The sequence below is a fragment of the Lactuca sativa genome, chromosome 1 (assembly GCF_002870075.4).
Source record: "Lactuca sativa cultivar Salinas chromosome 1, Lsat_Salinas_v11, whole genome shotgun sequence".
NCBI lineage: Eukaryota > Viridiplantae > Streptophyta > Magnoliopsida > Asterales > Asteraceae > Lactuca > Lactuca sativa.
This window is the reverse complement of record NC_056623.2, coordinates 73,974,785-73,993,840: the sequence shown is the minus strand read 5'-3', so window position 1 is coordinate 73,993,840 and position 19,056 is coordinate 73,974,785. Positions and strand designations below refer to the sequence as shown.

The following is a 19,056-nucleotide window of genomic DNA, read 5'->3' as shown; positions in this document are numbered from 1 at the left end:
CGATATTTTCCGTAAGTCGTTCAAGGCTATCGTGAATGCGAAGGGCCCTTAGCCCGACTCGCATTTGGTGAATTCTCGACTTTACTAGCAGCACCAGAGGGCCCTTGGGGTCCAACAGCACAAAGCCTGTAAAAGTCCTTTTACACGAAATTAGGTTATATAAGACCCAACTACATGTAAGCGAGTTTCCTTCGGGCCTAAAGATCATGTCATTGGGCTAGCTAGGCCCAACAAACACGATTTGAAACTTTTGGGCCCAAAGACGGTGTATCGACGTCTGGTGTATTCTCACGTGTGTATTGACTTCCCGAATTTTCCGCGTGTGTATTGAAGTTTCGTCGTGTTAGTAATTTCGGATTCATTATTGATTCGAGACCGAATCAATTCGTTTGATAACGATTTTTGGTGTTGAAGGTGTATTATAATTCGCCGATAGTCGAGGTGCTAGTATTTCATCATGTCGGATTTATTGTCTAAAACATTAGGATGTTTCATTATTGCAGCCCCTTTCTTTTGGATAATTTACACATTTAACCCTTTGTATAAAATAAATTTCTATTTTAGTCCTCAAACTATTTTTCTTGACACTTTTGTATCAAAACTTGTAGAATAGTTATTTTTCAGCTCAAAGTTATTTGAAAAACAGTTTTAGTCCATCAAATGAAATTTTTCTCGGCTAAAACCCTTATTTTCGCAGTTTTTACACTTTTGGCCCAAAATAGAATTTTTTTTGCATCTTTGGTCCCTTTTAAATATGAAAAGCATTTTTAACCCTTGAAATGGACTTGGAGCACTAGTAGTCCCCTGTTTTACAGAAAATCACAGTTTCAGCCCCTCTAATTTGAAAATCTCGCGTATTGGGCTTTATTGGGCCGAAAAATTCATTTTTGGCCCATTATGCTTAAAAATTTCACATTTAATCCTTCAAAGAGAATATTTCCAGAAAAATACATTATTGAAACTGTTTTGACTCATTTCATCCATCAGAATTTGTATTTTGTCATTTTGGGCCCTTTAACCTTATATTTTTAACATTTTGAGTCCAAAAATGGGATTTTTAGCCCAATGAGTTCATATTAACCAACTTGGTTATTTTTCTAGAAATGATTTGTGTGTAATAATATATTTAACACTTGTTTCATACATCCTAATGCAAATCTCGATTTTAAGGACTTTTTGACTAGTTTCAGCACCATAATCACATAAGAACATGTAAATAAACATAGAAATCATACAAAGCATACATATACTCATAGATATACACAGTTGCTTGTATTCCCCCCCCCCCCACAAAACTTATAAAAACCGAAAAATAGGGGGTATGAAGCTCACCTTGAGTTGTAGTTTCGGTTTTGAAGAGAGAAAAAGGGGAAATTTCGATCCTAGCAAGTCTCCTTGGTAGATCTCGAGTTTAGTGACTTCTAAGGTGCATGATCACAAGTTGGAGTAGATTTAGAAGAGATTTTTGATGAAATGAAGTAGCTAGATCATGGATTAGTCATCAACTTACCTTAGATGATGTGTTTGTGGGAAAAGCCTCCTTAAAAAGCTCTTGATTCTCGAAATTTTTGAAGAAGGAGGGAGGAGATGTTCTTCAAGATATTAGAGAGAGTGGAACAAATTTTTGTGAGTGTGTGTGTGTTGTGTTCGGCCGAGAGCAAGGAGAAGAAGAGAGAGGGAGTGGAAGTGACACTTCTAGATACATGTTGGTCCATGCATGGAGGCATGTGAGGTATAAGTGAGGTGGCACTCCAATAGTCAACTCTTCACCCTTGGATTTGGGCTTTGGGCCGAGATTTTGAAAGAAAAAGGAGAGTATTGGGCTTTAATGCCCCTAATCCCATATTAGAGTTAGGTTTGATGATTGTTGGCCCTATAAAATATATGTGTGATTTTTATACTTTGTTGGGCTAGTTTAGGCTAATTATGGTTCATAATATTTAATTTATCTCATTCTAGGCCCAATATGGCCCAAAATGTTGAAATAAATGAATGTGGGTCCAACTAGAGCCCATTTAAAGGTTCTAAGCCCATGATAGTCAAATTGGAAGCTTATTGGTCCATTGAGTCCAATAAGGAAGTCCTAGTCCAAAATGGACCTAAACAAGAGCTTCTAGGGTTTCCAATTGCTTGTTGACTGTTTGCAGTACTTGTATGGTGTATTGGATTGAAATTTTTTTGTTGTCATAGAGTAAGCATCATACATGCTCTTAAGTTTTTGATTCTACATTTTACTTGAGTGTAGTGATTACAAGACACAAAATTCCTAGTTGTGACATCATCCCCCCGTTATAGGGAATTTCGTCCCGAAATTCTGTTTGAAAGCTAGATTTGAGAATGCTAGAATAGGTGAGGGTACTTTTGCTTCATTTGGTCTTCGCGTTCCCACGTGAATTCTGGCCCACGCTTCACGTTCCACCGTACTTTCACGATCGGGATGCGACTTTGCTTAGTACGCTTCACCTCCCTGTCCATGATTTCAACCGGTTCTTCAACGAACAGGAGATTCTCGTTGATTTCGATCTCATCAAGGGGAATGACGAGTGTTTCATCCGATAGACACTTCTTTAGATTAGAGACATGGAACACGGGGTGTATGTTGTTTAGTTCTGCAGGTAGCTACAGTTTATACACCACTGGACCTATTCGGGCGACAATCTCGAAAGGTCCAATGTATTGTGGGTTCAGTTTTCCCCGTTTTCCGAAACGAATAACTCCTTTCCAGGGTGAGACTTTCAACAGTACTCGATCCCCGACCTGAAATTCTAAGGGCTTTCTCCATTTATCGGCGTAGCTCTTTTGTCGGTCGCGCGATGCTTGTAATCGAGCTCAAATTTGAACAATCTTTTTCGTGGTTTCACGAATGATCTCCGGTCCCGTTAGCGCCTTGTCCTGTGTATGTGTTTTTTCTAATTGGGTATCACCCACCTCAGCCCAACATAACGGTGATCTACACTTACACCCGTATAGTGCTTCGAAAGGAGCGACCTTGATGCTCGAATGGTAGCTGTTGTTATATGAGAATTCGACTAAGGGTAAGTTGGTATCCCAAGACTTCCCAATGTCTATCACACATGCGCGTAGCATGTCTTCGAGCGTTTGAATGGTTTGTTCACTTTGACCATCCGTTTGTGGATGATAAGCGGTGCTCATGTCGAGATGAGTTCCCAGTGCCTTCTGGAGATTTTGCCAAAAACGTGAAGTGAACCTATTGTCCCTATCCGAGATAATAGACACTGGTACTCCGTGGAGTCTCACGATTTCTCGAATGTATAAACGTGTCAAATTTCCATCTTGTAGGATTCCTTTATTGGCAGGAAATGGGCAGATTTCGTCATTCGGTCGACTATAACCCATATGGTGTCTAGTCTATCCGACGTCTTGGGTAGCGTGGTCACGAAATCCATAGAAGTCCCCTCCCATTTCCACTCAGGGATTACCGGTTGCTGTAATAACCCTGAGGGCTTCTGGTACTCCACTTTTACCTTGGCACACGTAAGGCACTTACTAACATAGGTGGCAATTTCCGCCTTCATGTTAGGCCACCAATAGTGTTGTTTAATATCCAAATACATCTTGTCTGAGCCGGGATGAACGGAGTATTGCGTCTTATGGGATTCCTTCATAACTACCTCCCTAAATCCTCCGAGTTTAGGGACCCAAATACGGTTCATGAAATAGCATACTCCATTCTCCTTTGCTTCTAGGTTATTCTCCATTCCGTGCAATGCTTCGCTTGCTCTATTTTCCGTCTTCATGGCCTCTGACTGGGCTACTGCAATTTGAGTGGCTAGGTGAGATTGAATGGTTATTGAGAGAGTTTTCATACGACGATTAGAGTACTCCTTCCGACTTAATGCGTCAGCTACCACGTTGGCCTTGCCTGGGTGGTACTTGATCTCACACTCGTAATCGTTTAGTAATTCAACCCATCTTCGTTGCCTCATGTTCAACTCCTTCTGGTTCAAGATGTTCTGGAGACTCTTGTGGTCCGTGAAGATGGTGCACTTCGTACCGTAAAGGTAATGCCTCCAAATTTTTAGGGCAAAGACCACGGCTCCCAATTCTAGGTCATGGGTCGTATAGTTCACTTCGTGCGTCTTTAGTTGGCGGGATGCGTAAGCTATCACCCTTCCACGCTGCATGAGAACGCAACCTATTCCCTGATTTGACGCGTCATAGTAGACCATGAAATCTTTCGTTCCCTCCGGTAGTGATAGTACCGGGGCACTACAGAGAGCTTGTTTCAGGGTTCGGAATGCGACTTCTTGTTTGTCCGTCCATTTGAATGGTACGCCCTTTTGTGTAAGCGAGGTAAGTGGTTTGGCGATCTTAGAGAAGTTTTGAATGAATCTCCTATAGTAGCCTGCTAGACCCAAGAATTGACGGATTTCCGTGGGTGTTGTCGGGATTGCCCATCCTTCAACAGCTTTGACCTTAGAGGGATCCACATGAATTCCATCTTGTCTAACTACATGACCTAGAAAGTTCACACTCCAGAGCCAGAACTCACACTTGGAGAGTTTTGCGTATAGCTTTTCCGATCGCAAAGTTTCTAGGATTTGTCGGAGATGTTGGCCATGCTCTTGTTTGCTTCGGGAGTAGACGAGAATGTCGTCGATGAAGACTATGACAAAGTTATCGAGGAATGGTCGACAGATCCGGTTCATCAGATCCATAAATGCGGCAGGGGCATTTGTTAGACCGAAGGGCATTACGACAAATTCATAATGTCCGTAGCGAGTTCGGAAAGCGGTTTTTGGAATATCCTCTTCCCGGACTTTGAGTTGGTGGTATCCGGACCGTAGATCTATCTTGGAAAAATAACTAGCTCCTTGGAGCTGGTCAAATAGATCATCGATTCGTGGGAGTGGGTAGCGATTTTTAACAGTGAGTTTATTTAACTCTCTGTAATCGATGCACATTCTAAAGGATCCGTCCTTCTTTTTGACAAAGAGGACTGGAGCTCCCCATGGCGAGTAACTAGGACGGATGAATCCCTTGTCCAAGAGTTCACTGAGTCGGCTGGACAATTCCTGCATTTCAGCAGGAGCTAGCCGATAGGGTGATTTAGCGAGAGGGATTGCTCCTGGAACGAGGTAAATTCGGAACTCCACTTGTCTCTCTAGGGGTACTCCTGGAAGATCTTCAGGAAACACGTCTGGGAACTCACATGCTATGGGAATGTCTTGAACGTTAACCTCTTCCTTGATTTTATCCACTATGTGAGCCAGGAACGCCAAATTGTTCTTTCGTAGATGTTTTCGTTCCTTGATGCACGAGATGAGGCGAAGGTTCATGCTAGGTTTGTCTCCGTAAATTACTAGGGTTTCGTGATTGGGAAGGCGAAGGCGAACGACCTTCTCGTGACGCATAATTTCAGCATGGTGGGGGCTTAACCTGTCCATGCCAATAATCACATCGAAACTCCTAATTAATACAGGCATTAAGTCTATTCGAAAGACGTGTTGATTTAGGGTTAGGGTACATCCGATGTAGATTTCCCCGGTGGATTCGGTGTTCCCATTGGCCATTTCCACCATAAAGGTTTCATTTAGCTTCTGGGGCTGTTGTTTTAATAAATGTTTAAACTTATTGCTTACGAAACTTTGTTCCGCTCCGGTGTCAAATAAGATGCATGCATAAGTGTGGTTTAGGGGAAACGTATCGGTAACAACAGCGGGGTCCTGAATCGCCTCTCCCTGACCCATGGTCAGCATCCTTCCTGTTCCTCCGTTTCCTGGATTGTTGTTGTTAGGGCAGTCTCGGTGGAAATGCCCGGTCCTCCCACACCCATAGCAGGTGTGGCTAGGCCCTGCATTGTGGCCGTCGGTAGTGATGTTGTTGTTGTTGCGATTGTTGTTGTTGTTGCTGTTTCCCTGTTGTTGGTTCTGGGGAGGGTAGTTCCTGCAGTACTTCGCCGTGTGTCCCCTTCGGTTACAACTGGTGCACTGCAACTCCTTGCATTCTCCATTGTGATGGAAACCGCATTTGTTGCACTTGGGAAGATTACCGGAATAAGGTCTGGGAGCATTTGAAGCGGCTGAGGCTGGAGCATGTGGTGTGGTTGGAACCGGTGCGGTGACAGCATTAACTGCCACTGTCTGCTACTTTTTAGAGGTTTCGAGGCCCTGACGCCCCTTCCTCTTGTTGTTCTTTCCTTTCTTGCCATCACCTTCCTTCTTGCCTTCAGCCTCCGCTGGCTTCTCACCCTTCTTGTTGTTACGGTCATACAGCTTCTTCGCCAATCTTTTTGCACTGTCAAATGTTTCGGGGTTTGAAGCTATCACATTTCCTTGGATTGGTGATGTTAGTCCCTAGATGAATCGCTCAATCTTCTTTCCTTCCGAGGTGATCATACCCGGGCACAACAGAGATAGTTCACTAAATCTCGATATGTAAGCATCGATATTCGCATTCTGCATAGTGAGGTTCCACAGCTCCTGCTCCATTTTATGAATCTCACCTCGTGGGCAGTATTCAGCCATCAACATTTCTTTCATCTCCGCCCACGGCATGGAGTTGGCTACAGGGAGTGTCATGGCCTCCACATGTCCGTTCCACCAGGTGAGCTCTTGATCGACAAAAGTGCAGGCTGCGAACTTCACTTTCATCTCCTCAGGACAATCGCATATCTCGAATACCGATTCCACCTTCTCGATCCATCGCTTAAGAGTGATCACTCCTCCAGTGCCGTTAAAAGTTCGTGGTTTGGCATTTGTAAAGTCCTTGTAGGTACATGTTTTGGTGGGTCCTTGATTCATCCCGTTGTTTGAACTCCCGACCCCTTGCCTGTTGCCTCCTCCGTTATTCCCTTGGTGAAGTTGTGCCATAGCTGCGGTGACCGCAGCAAACACGGCCGCCTGGAATGCAGTGGAGTCAACTTCGGGTGGGGTTGGTCCAGGGTTTCCGCGAGTAGGTCGGCGAGGCATCTTTCTGTCATGAAACGGAAATATGTTGAGTGTATGGGGTTTCTGGGAGGTTGTGACCCTACTGACTAGGTGCAAGGTACGAACTTAAACACTCCTACCATTTAACATACAATCATAGATTCTCAACACATAGCAGTTTGTAATATCATAACAAAGCACATAAATGTTTACTAATATTATCTGCATTTGATATATGAAAAATTTGCTCGTAAGAGCATACATGAGTGACACTAGTTCGATAGCATAACGGCTCTATGAGTAGTGTAGTCACTTAAACATAGAGTCGGGGTACATAGCATAGTTCCTAGTGACCTACTAAGATAAGTCTATCCCTAATCGCGATGAGCTGCGTCCTACGTAGTGGCGGGGTCATATGCCGAAATTTTGTGCCAGTAACTGAGCCATATCCGTCATGTCTCCAATAACCTCATCCCTCTCATGCTCAGCTCGCACTGCCCGGGCCTCCATAGCATACAACTGTTGTCGCAGTGCGGCGATCTCAGCTTCGGGGGAACGGTTCTCCCTTGGGGGGTTCATTGGTGGAGCGGGGTGGTCTGGTTGCGCCTCGTTCTCACACAACGGGATGTGATCCTTGTCCCGGTCTTGCCCTTCCTCGGCGTCGTCGTCGGTCTCTCCAAATTCGTAGTCAATGTCTATGTATTCGTCAGGTCCGACGTCGTGTGCTTCCTCTGGATTCCCTTCTGGTTCATCTTCAAGCATCCCGTGAGCCACTAGGACTTGATGAAACTGGATCCCCGACTGATTTCCCTCCATGACGACTGGGGGTAAGTATAAACTATCGTCACTCCCACGACTATGATATATACTAAACAGACGTTCTCTTTTTGGTGATAAAGGGGTATAGTTTTTAGGTTCCCTAGCTATCACGATCTCATCAGAACGTGTGTTAGTTATAATTTGGAGAGAATGTAGTTGATCAGGCTACATCCACTCCTTGGTACCACTAAGAACAGTCCTAAATTAACCGAGATACTAGCATTATCTTGTTTGGTTCGGCGTTATGGTCCTTATCCCTAATGCAAGCAAAGGTGTTTTATTGTTGTATTTTACTTGTTTTGTTCAGAGTTATGTTAGTCCCTCTTTTGGTTTATAGTTGCATATCAATGTATGGTTAGATATGCTAGTTCACTATAAACAGAGCTCTGATACCAACCTGTCACACCCCCGAACCAGACGTCGGAAAAGTCCGAGGGCTATTGTGACTCAATTGAATATGATCACAATGAATATACATGAAACATAACATCATACATTACCAAGCATTGGAATATTACAACTGGTAGCGTTTACATTCAGTACATTGATCCATAATATTACATGCCCAAAAGTAAATTGTTCGGTACTAATTAAAACAACAGTAAGACGTTACTGAGTACATTTTTCCTTTTCGATTTACCTGTTACCTGAGAATACAAGTATTTTGAAAAACGTCAACATATGAAATGTTGGTGAGTTCATAAGTAATGTTTGAAATATAGTGGTTTGTATTGTTTTGAAAATCACCAGAAAATCCGATATTTTCTGAAAAGAACTTAGTATAAAAAGTGTGAAGATCCGTAAGTATGCTTGTTTGTTTCTATAAATGTAAAAGTACAATTTGTAAAACTCGGTACGTAACTCGTAGGCGTATTAATTGAAAACCCTAGGAAAACCCGATGTTTTCCTAATACTTTGCATCAAATGATTTATATCTTGTTATTTCGTTACGACAGGTGTATTCGTTGAGTCCCGGTGACGTTGGATTAATTATGGATTGTGAATTGTTATAAACACACATTAATGAAAATGACTAGTTTACAACCATACAAACGATCCCTTAGGCGTCGCTCGCACTATTCACTTAATCCAAACACCCGGACTTCATGTAGCCCCACAACCGAGGAGGAAAAATAAAAGGGTGCGAAGCCCCGATATTTTCCGTAAGTCGTTCAAGGCTATCGTGAATGCGAAGGGCCCTTAGCCCGACTCGCATTTGGTGAATTCTCGACTTTACTAGCAGCACCAGAGGGCCCTTGGGGTCCAACAGCACAAAGCCTGTAAAAGTCCTTTTACACGAAATTAGGTCATATAAGACCCAACTACATGTAAGCGAGTTTCCTTCGGGCCTAAAGATCATGTCATTCGGCTAGCTAGGCCCAACAAACACGATTTGAAACTTTTGGGCCCAAAGACGGTGTATCGACGTCTGGTGTATTCTCACGTGTGTATTGACTTCCCGAATTTTCCGCGTGTGTATTGAAGTTTCGTCGTGTTAGTAATTTCGGATTCATTATTGATTCGAGACCGAATCAATTCGTTTGATAACGATTTTTGGTGTTGAAGGTGTATTATAATTCGCCGATAGTCGAGGTGCTAGTATTTCATCATGTCGGATTTATTGTCTAAAACATTAGGATGTTTCATTATTGCAGCCCCTCTCTTTTGGATAATTTACACATTTAACCCTTTGTATAAAATAAATTTCTATTTTAGTCCTCAAACTATTTTTCTTGACACTTTTGTATCAAAACTTGTAGAATAGTTATTTTTCAGCTCAAAGTTATTTGAAAAACAGTTTTAGTCCATCAAATGAAATTTTTCTCGGCTAAAACCCTTATTTTCGCAGTTTTTACACTTTTGGCCCAAAATAGAAATTTTTTTGCATTTTTGGTCCCTTTTAAATATGAAAAGCATTTTTAACCCTTGAAATGGACTTGGAGCACTAGTAGTCCCCTGTTTTACAGAAAATCACAGTTTCAGCCCCTCTAATTTGAAAATCTCGCGTATTGGGCTTTATTGGGCCGAAAAATTCATTTTTGGCCCATTATGCTTAAAAATTTCACATTTAATCCTTCAAAGAGAATATTTCCAGAAAAATACATTATTGAAACTGTTTTGACTCATTTCGTCCATCAGAATTTGTATTTTGTCATTTTGGGCCCTTTAACCTTATATTTTTAACATTTTGAGTCCAAAAATGGGATTTTTAGCCCAGTGAGTTCATATTAACCAACTTGGTTATTTTTCTAGAAATGATTTGTGTGTAATAATATGTTTAACACTTGTTTCATACATCCTAATGCAAATCTCGATTTTAAGGACTTTTTGACTAGTTTCAACACCATAATCACATAAGAACATGTAAATAAACATAGAAATCATACAAAGCATACATATACTCATAGATCTACACATTTGCTTGTATTCCCCCCCCCCCTCACAAAACTTATAAAAACCGAAAAATAGGGGGTATGAAGCTCACCTTGAGTTGTAGTTTCGGTTTTGAAGAGAGAAAAGGGGAAAATTTCGATCCTACCAAGTCTCCTTGGTAGATCTCGAGTTTAGTGACTTCTAAGGTGCATGATCACAAGTTGGAATAGATTTAGAAGAGATTTTTGATGAAATGAAGTAGCTAGATCATGGATTAGTCATCAACTTACCTTAGATGATGTGTTTGTGGGAAAAGCCTCCTTGAAAAGCTCTTGATTCTCGAAATTTTTGAAGAAGGAGGGAGGAGATGTTCTTCAAGATATTAGAGAGAGTGGAACAAATTTTTGTGAGTGTGTGTGGGTGTTGTGTTCGGCCGAGAGCAAGGAGAAGAAGAGAGAGGGAGTGGAAGTGACACTTCTAGATACATGTTGGTCCATGCATGGAGGCATGTGAGGTATAAGTGAGGTGGCACTCCAATAGTCAACTCTTCACCCTTGGATTTGGGCTTTGGGCCGAGATTTTGAAAGAAAAAGGAGAGTATTGGGCTTTAATGCCCCTAATCCCATATTAGAGTTAGGTTTGATGATTGTTGGCCCTATAAAATATAAGTGTGATTTTTATACTTTGTTGGGCTAGTTTAGGCTAATTATAGTTCATAATATTTAATTTATTTCATTCTAGGCCCAATATGGCCCAAAATGTTGAAATAAATGAATGTGGGTCCAATTAGAGCCTATTTAAAGGTTCTAAGCCCATGATAGTCAAATTGGAAGCTTATTGGTCCATTGAGTCCAATAAGGAAGTCCTAGTCCAAAATGGACCTAAACAAGAGCTTCTAGGGTTTCCAATTGCTTGTTGACTGTTTGCAGTACTTGTATGGTGTATTGGATTGAAATTTTTTTGTTGTCATAGAGTAAGCATCATACATGCTCTCAAGTTTTTGATTCTACATTTTACTTGAGTGTGGTGATTACAAGACACAAAATTTCTAGTTGTGACAGTATGAGATTATACATTTTGATTATCATTTAGTAGGAGGATGCCCTAGGGGATGTATGTAGTCATGTAGGATATATTGAGGAGTACTCTTGATCTAGGCTTTCTTTCATGTTCCTTGTTTGGATGTGGCTGTAGAGTAGGATCGTCAGTCCGGGTGTATATCCCACCTCTAGATACATATGACTATGCATTCCTTGGAGATCTGGTTATTTGTCATTGTATATATAGGATGTTGTGTTGTATTGAGTTGTTAGATTTATACATCCTTGTGTGTTAGGATGCAGTAGTAGTGGTATGCTAGTTAGAGTACTAGTAATATCATCTAGTAGAATGCCCTAGAGGATGTACGTAGCCACGTAGTATTGGTTGAGAACTCTTGATCTAGGCTTTCTTGCATGTTCCTTGTTTAATTGTGGCTCTAGAGTAGGATCATTTGTTCGGGTGGCTATCTCACCTCTGGTTCCTTGTGGTTATGCATTCCATGGAGAGTTGCCGGTAGCAGAGCAGTTTGATGTGAAGGGTAGAGTAGGCAGTAGTGAGTTGTATGATTTATAGTTCCATGTATTGATGTGCCTACTTGATCTCTTGTTTGTTTATATGTCGACATATTGTGGCGGTTGAGGTCGAGGCGGTCCTGTATGTGTTGTAGACTAAGAGACCATGTGCAGACCGACTGTAAGATGTAGGCACAGAGGCTCGGGAAGAGAGTTTGGGTTGAGACGGGAGGAAACATACCCGGGGTAATCCAGTTTGATGATTGTGGACCCGGTATGCATGCTTGTATATGTTCTATTATGTGCGGTATTTTGGGGAAACTCACTAAGCTTTGTATTTACCCAATTGTTTATGTTTTCAGGCTCTATCGGTGATCGTGGGAAGGCAATGGCCCGACTGTACACACTCATTAGCAGCATTGAGGATTCTGTGTGTATTATATTACACTGATTTTCGACAAATGTAATTTATAATAAATGGTTTTCTTAAAGTGGATTTATAATTGTGAAGTTCTACATTAGTAAAAATGAAATTTTTAGTTGTGAAAATGGGACATTACATTACATGCACGAAATAACACTTTACATTCATTTATTTGAAAATACAATGCTCTAATAAAAAACAAATTGCATGAAAGTATCATTATATTTCTATTTGTCAAATTGATGGATGGTATATATGTTGTCAACTTTTTCACAATTTTTTTTCTATATATCACACACTTTTACATCTTATTCCCTCCTTATAGGGATGACAAAGTTAAGTACACTGATTTACATTTGATGGATTTCGTGAAAAATGGTCCTCTTTTGTTGTAGCCTTTATTCTCAGGTGATATTTTGCATCAAAAATCGATATTTTGTTAACTTTGAAATGTTTGTCAGTATTTAACATATGTGGTCTAAAATATTTTTGATAACTTGTTTGACATATAACGTTGTTGTATGAACTAGATTGTTTTTCTATCTATGTATTTTATTTTGTATTATAAGAAATTAATGGTCATTTAGGTTGAAAACTAGTAAATATATAAAAATATATAATTTTTTAAAATACTAAAAATTAAGACATGCAAATTGTGTGTTGTAAATGCACGTTGAAAATATGTGTCATAAACTTATGACAAAAAATGCATGCCTTCTTCATTTATGACTAGACTTTAATGACACACATTTGCTTGGCATCTATACCTTTTATGACACGCAATGCATGTCATTAAACACCTATTTTCTAGTAGTGATTTGAGGAGCTATCACACAATCAATGGTTAATATACTTCTAGGAGCTCAAAAATGAAAGGATCCGTGCTTAGAAAAATTGGTTATTTGCACTAGCTAATCATTTGACATCCAACGGTAAGATCTAGCTACTGATCATAGCAAATGTTGATGAACATTTAGACAAATTGGAGTTTCTTAGCGGCTGTTACTCTGTACCAGAAATGTATCCGTCTGACCATAGGGGAGACGATGCATTTATTTCACTTTATGTTTTGAGGAGGTTTCTCATCTACTTTTCTTGTGCATCAGCAAACTTATACGTTGATTCCTGGTCAGGGCTTCAAATCTCACTCTACTACTTTATTTGTTAAGAACATTAGAACACCATTAATTTGATGTTTTGTTTTATGAAGATTATTCGATTGGTTAACTATGCTTATTATATTCTTGATTCCATTAGTTGCTCCAAAAAAGATTAGATTGGTGGCTAACCACCCTTGAGATTATTAGTTGATTGGTTTGTTAAGATTAAGCTTGTGATCTTTTGACGTAACGATGCTTATCTTTGTATGCGTTTGTTCAGCATGAAAAATACGCAATATGTCATGGAAAGGCATGGTGTCAAAATCATTTCGATTTTGAAGCTAAAATGATCTATTTAATAGGTATTTTCATCGTTACAAACAATTATTTTAGAACAAGACTTGTACTTTTTACAAGATGGAAAATGCATGCATTTCCAACTCTCCTTTTTCCAGGTTGTTGAGTTCCCATGGAAAATCTAATGGGGGGAAAAATCGCCGATTATCCACTGGGATCCTGTTTCCCACTGGATACGGGGATGGGGATGCATTTTATATTCCCAGGCAGGGATTGGATTGAGGATTCGGGTCAGCTCCATTGCCATCTCTACTTGGCGTACTCATCGATTGAGATACTACTTGCCATTTGTTTTGATTATATCACTTATCAGGTACTCAGGATTAGCAAGATACTGGCATTAATGAGAAAAATGATTCTGCATTCAAAATTAAACCTTGTTATCACCAACTAAGTCCATTCAGATCGAATTGCTTGTGACTTGAAGCTGCATCGTTCTCATCATGGGCATTAAGGTCAAGTTTCTGTTCAAAATAAGGCAACTGAAACTTTTGAGACATCTCCATGTTCTCTAGCCTCACTGAATCTGTCTTTGTTTTTGTGATTTGATCCATGAAAATGGCTTCCTCGTCCCCATCCATGAATTTTTCGTCGGTGTATCTTCTACTAGTGTTCCATTCATTGTTGTTGAATCCTCCAACACTCATCGACAGATCAAACTTTTTGTTTCTTTTCGTTTCTTCACACCATGCATTTTCTGGCTCATTGTCAACCTTTTTTGACTTTGAAGGGGTCAACCCCATCATCTCTTGTTCATTTTGTTGTCCTTCATAGTAAGTCAAGGAACTGTCGATTGAATAATCTGTTGGATGATGTCTATGCATTGACAAATCTTTAATTCCCGAAAATGCAGAATTTAGGCACTGAGTGGATACTTTGGAGACCAATTCAGATAGCTGAACTTTTGTAGCCTCTAGTCCTGCTGTACCTAACTTTTGCCTTCCAAGAGTCTCTTGTGCTTTTTCAAGAACTGCTTGTAAGTATTTCCCTTGTGCTTCTATTCGTAGCTGTAGATGTCTCTGTACCTATTTTGTATTAAAAGAATATGTTCATACTTTGAAATGAATAAAAAACAAACTAACCATAAATGCTTGCACATTTTAGAATCTGGTTTTGTACCTCAAGTTGCTCATGTAGCCTTTTTTGAACTTCAATTTGCATCTGTATTGCTTCACTTATCTGCAAGTTTCTGAACGGATATTTATATCATTAGAATAAGTATTTGAGGGGTAAACCGTTGTTCGGAAAAAGAATGTTTTTGGGAAGTGATTTGTACACAACACTTTCTATTTATACACAACAATTTATGTTTTACGAGGTTTCTAGAGTATGCATAAAAAGCATAGCATTGTTGTTTATGGATAAACAGTGTTGTGTCCAAATCACTTCCCTTTCCATGTACATCTGAATAGATGTCTCTTACTTGTATGTTTGAGGGCAAACACTTGAACTGCTCATGTGGGGTCCATTTGTTTCACCAATGGCATCTCCTACTGGTGTGACAATATCTACAACCAAAATTTTCATTTATGATTAAATGTGCGTTTATTAACAAATTGTCACAAAACATCATAAAATGCATTCTTGGATTTCTTACCAACTTTATTTGTGCCACCACTGTTATTAGTTTGCCGATATTGATTTTTACTGAGCCTGTACTTCTGCCAATCAAAAAAGCTAATTACTTTAAATTATTGCAAAGCATGTTATATATGATTGTAATAAAAGGAAGTGTTCTTGATATGTGTTGTACCTGGAGATGACTCTTTAAGTGGTATAAAGTAAGCCCTTGAATTCCCATTAGCTTCAAAACTGATTTTGGAGTAGCCTCTAACAAAATATAGGAAAAGACTCAATAAGCTTCTTTTTTCATTTCATTTTGTATTTTTTTTAACCAAAAATTTAAGGAATATTGTGCTTACTATCTGCTCCTCCAAGCTGGTTGACAGCTTCTATGAAGCGTTCATGGAGGTCTGGTGTCCATTTGAGTCTAGGTTTAGCATCTGTTGATAAAACAAGCCCCGAATCGCCCTCACCTTGCAGAAACAAATGTCTATCTGGTGTAATTGACATTCTTGATGTAGAATGGATGTTCTTTCTTTGATGATGATGATGATGATTATACATCTTTATACCCAAAAAAGAAATATTATTGTAATCAGTTTCATAGTAGCAACATATAAAATGCCCAATATCATACAACTAACATACTCAATTTTTGATACCTGGATACTATATATGTTTCTTTAGTTTTGATCTTGATCTTGACCTTCTCACCCTTCCAGTTATGAAACTTGATTCTCCTGTATTCTCAAATATGCGTCTTTGATTCTATATCTTAATATGATATTATCCTATCTGAGGTCTGCCCTCATCCCCGCCTTATAAGCAAATGGAGAATGGGTGGGGGTGGGATGGGTGCTTTCCAAGCGAAGCATAGAATCTTGGATAGATTTAATGAGAGAACAACACTAAACTCGCATCCAATCTCCATGGCAACATGTAAATTCACTCGCTTAATAGCTTTCATCCTGTATTCTTCATTGAGTACTTTGTTTTGCAACCCCACTTTTTATTATTATGCTAAGACGAAATATTTAATTCCTTTGCACTATAGAACTATAAACACCTTACATTGGGCACCGGAATAGATCCATAAGTGTGGTAAAGTAAAAAAGAACCTTATTCCATGATTTTTCTGACCACTATCTTTGTTGTCTTGGGACCTAATTGAAAGACATTTATATAATCGTTCATTTCTCATTGCATTGATATTAATCACGATTATATTTCATGTTTCTGTATATAGGATATAGATAACGATTTAAAATAAATCCGAAGTTAAATTTAGAAGAAATGGAAGAAGATTATGTTGACTAAAGCATCTGCAACTTGGAATAGGTAGAAAAACGCAAAAAAGTAGGAAAAAGTGAGAGATGCTTCTGCATGGAGGGCAGGAATGGAATAAGAACATATTCCTTTTTGTCTCTTTTAAGTTTGGTACTTGTTCAGCCTACACAATATTTCAGATAGACGTAAGTGGGCCCTTCAACCAAAATCTTACAATTCTTTGGTTGTTATAGGACAGCCGGCCTCCAAGAGTTTGAACTCTTGCGGGACCCATTGAAAAAAATGAAATAGCAAATGATGGGTTGTACTTGCCTCCATACCTGCATTTGAAGAGAAAGCACATCCAGTATGAATCTTCTTCACACATTTTCCTTACAATTTATATTTTTTGTTTTATATTCTAAATTTTAGCACTATTGTTCTAACATGGGTAACATAGAGTGTTGAGTTCAAACTGAGAACCACATCTTTTGTGAGAATATAAGAACCAATCTTCTTCATTAAATAAAAAAAAATTAAAGGGATCAAAATTACGGTGGCATGATAGTAGATAACTGGTAAACGGACCCACATACACAAATCGGTTATACAAGAATTAAGTTGCAAATCAGTCAATAAAAACAAGCATGTAACAGAATTTGAATGTTCCTTAGTTTATTCTAATGAGTTATTTTTCTAATTTGTTTTATATGTTTTAAAACTTTATTTTTAGAGGTATTGACTACAATGACTCAATGACCATTTTATAAAAGGTTTTATATATTAACCCCTCCACTTTATATATTCAGAAACTAATCATCGTCCTTGAAATTGAGTTAATGAAAATTCGATAAGGTCAAATATGGTTATTTTTGAATTTTACCCTTCCATCCCAAAAATCATTTTTGAAGTCTCTCAACGTTCTACATCTTTGCAAATTGGAGCTTGAAAATCTTGAAGAACGGTACCACAAGTAATTAAGGTATATAGTTTTTCATCATAGATGTAATGCGAACATCATAGTGTAGTTTATTCACTAGAAATATTGCTTTTGTAGCCAAACCACGAGTCCAAAGCTCATAAGACGATTTTCAAACTAGGTCATCGGGTTCAACATTGGCTTAGTAGGTTTTTAAAGCTCTTTTTGGCATTGGTTTTCTAGTAATGGTGTGCGATGTATAAACAAACACATAGTATACATTTTTTTTCCCGATTAGTTGTTTTAGTGTTTCAAAAAAAATCTACTCGTTCGAAAATGGTTTTCGAAGATATGAACATTTTTTTGAATCTTGTTTTCGAAAAACCTTAGTTGAAAACTAGTTTAAAAAAATAGGTTTCAAAAATAACAAACATATGCATTTTTTTGTGAAATTTAACATAACTTCTCCTTTTGTTGTGGAAAAAGCTAACGAATATTTTTTATTTGCATCAACAACTGATACACAATGCTCATATGGCCATAGAATGCGAAAATATTCTCGGATTCCATATAAAGACCAAGTTGACTGGGCTACAAGAACAACTTTTTAGCAAATCCTGTTTCGACTATTGGATTGACCTACCTAGCACATCCAAGGACCCTCTTTTGTTGCATAATATCTTACGTGTGAGGTTCTTCCCGGTTTACTAGTGAATCAAATTTATGTAGGGTATATAGACACAAACCAATATTCGGGCCCATAGAGTTTTGTTTGATAACGGGAATGAAATTAGGTCATTTTCCCGTGTAGGATAATATACGTCTCTCCAACTTTAAAATATGGGTGTTCAAAAAAAATTACAACAACATGATAAGCATGGATCTTATGTTCCTTTATGAGGCAAACAAATTTGGAATTTTTTTTTACTAGGATATGGTGTAGTTTTATCTCATCTATTTAGTGCAATATGAGTTTATGGGGAAATATGTGCAAGAACCTTTGAAAAAGGACATGATGGTACTAAATATGAGTTTATTGGGAAATATGTGCAAGAACCTTTGAAAAAGGACATGATGGTGCTGCTAGATGACTTCGACACATGGAACAATTATAATTCTAAACCTATTTAATATGAATTTCTAATAATATGTACTAGTTTATTATGACATGTATACATGGGTGGTCATATATGAAAGCGTACTTACACTCAAATAAAGAAAATTTTTTAATATGCAGAGCGTCATATTGCATGTAAGAACCCAAAATTTAGAAAGCTTTGACTTTTAGTCAAATATACACCAAAAGGGAAAACTGGTCATCTATGAGAATTTTGTAAGTTTATGAGGTTGTGACTTCATGAAAATAGCCAAGATTAGTTTAAGCCACTTAGATGAGATTAGATGACTGAGTTTAAGAGAAGAAATGTATAAGAAGATGCATTTTGGAAAAACATGTAAAATGGGAAATTTTATGCTTTTTTGGTTGAGTTTGTGACTTAAAGACCTGTATTATGTCTGTAAGAAGTGACTTAATGGATTTATGGAAATCATCCCCACATTCGTGTGAATATAAAGATCATAGAAAATGGGTTTAAGATGAAAATTTTATGTATGTTAGAAAATTCATAGAAAATGTCCCAATGTTGGAATGGAATCGACTAAGGGGGTCACTGTCATGCAGCTATTGTGGTGTGGTGAAGAGGTTGTGACGGCGCAGTGAGGTTAGATAGTGATTCAGAAAGTCTCGACGTAAGTGGAAGGCAACATGCTTTACATGACGGCGTAGTATATA

General features: G+C 38.7%; 1 protein-coding gene across 1 annotated transcript; it reads right to left on the bottom strand.

Annotated features, from left to right (window-relative positions):
- Positions 1 to 13,486: 13,486 nt before the first annotated feature.
- On the bottom strand, positions 13,487 to 16,300 carry LOC111916686 (myb-related protein 1). The gene is made up of 7 exons (XM_023912361.3): positions 15,742 to 16,300; positions 15,439 to 15,643; positions 15,270 to 15,346; positions 15,114 to 15,177; positions 14,940 to 15,024; positions 14,636 to 14,705; positions 13,487 to 14,541 (listed from the first exon to the last, which is right to left on the bottom strand). The coding sequence occupies exons 2-7, from the start codon at positions 15,641 to 15,643 to the stop codon at positions 13,900 to 13,902; spliced, it is 1,143 nt and encodes a 380-aa protein (XP_023768129.1). The 5' UTR covers positions 15,742 to 16,300; the 3' UTR covers positions 13,487 to 13,899.
- Positions 16,301 to 19,056: the final 2,756 nt, after the last annotated feature.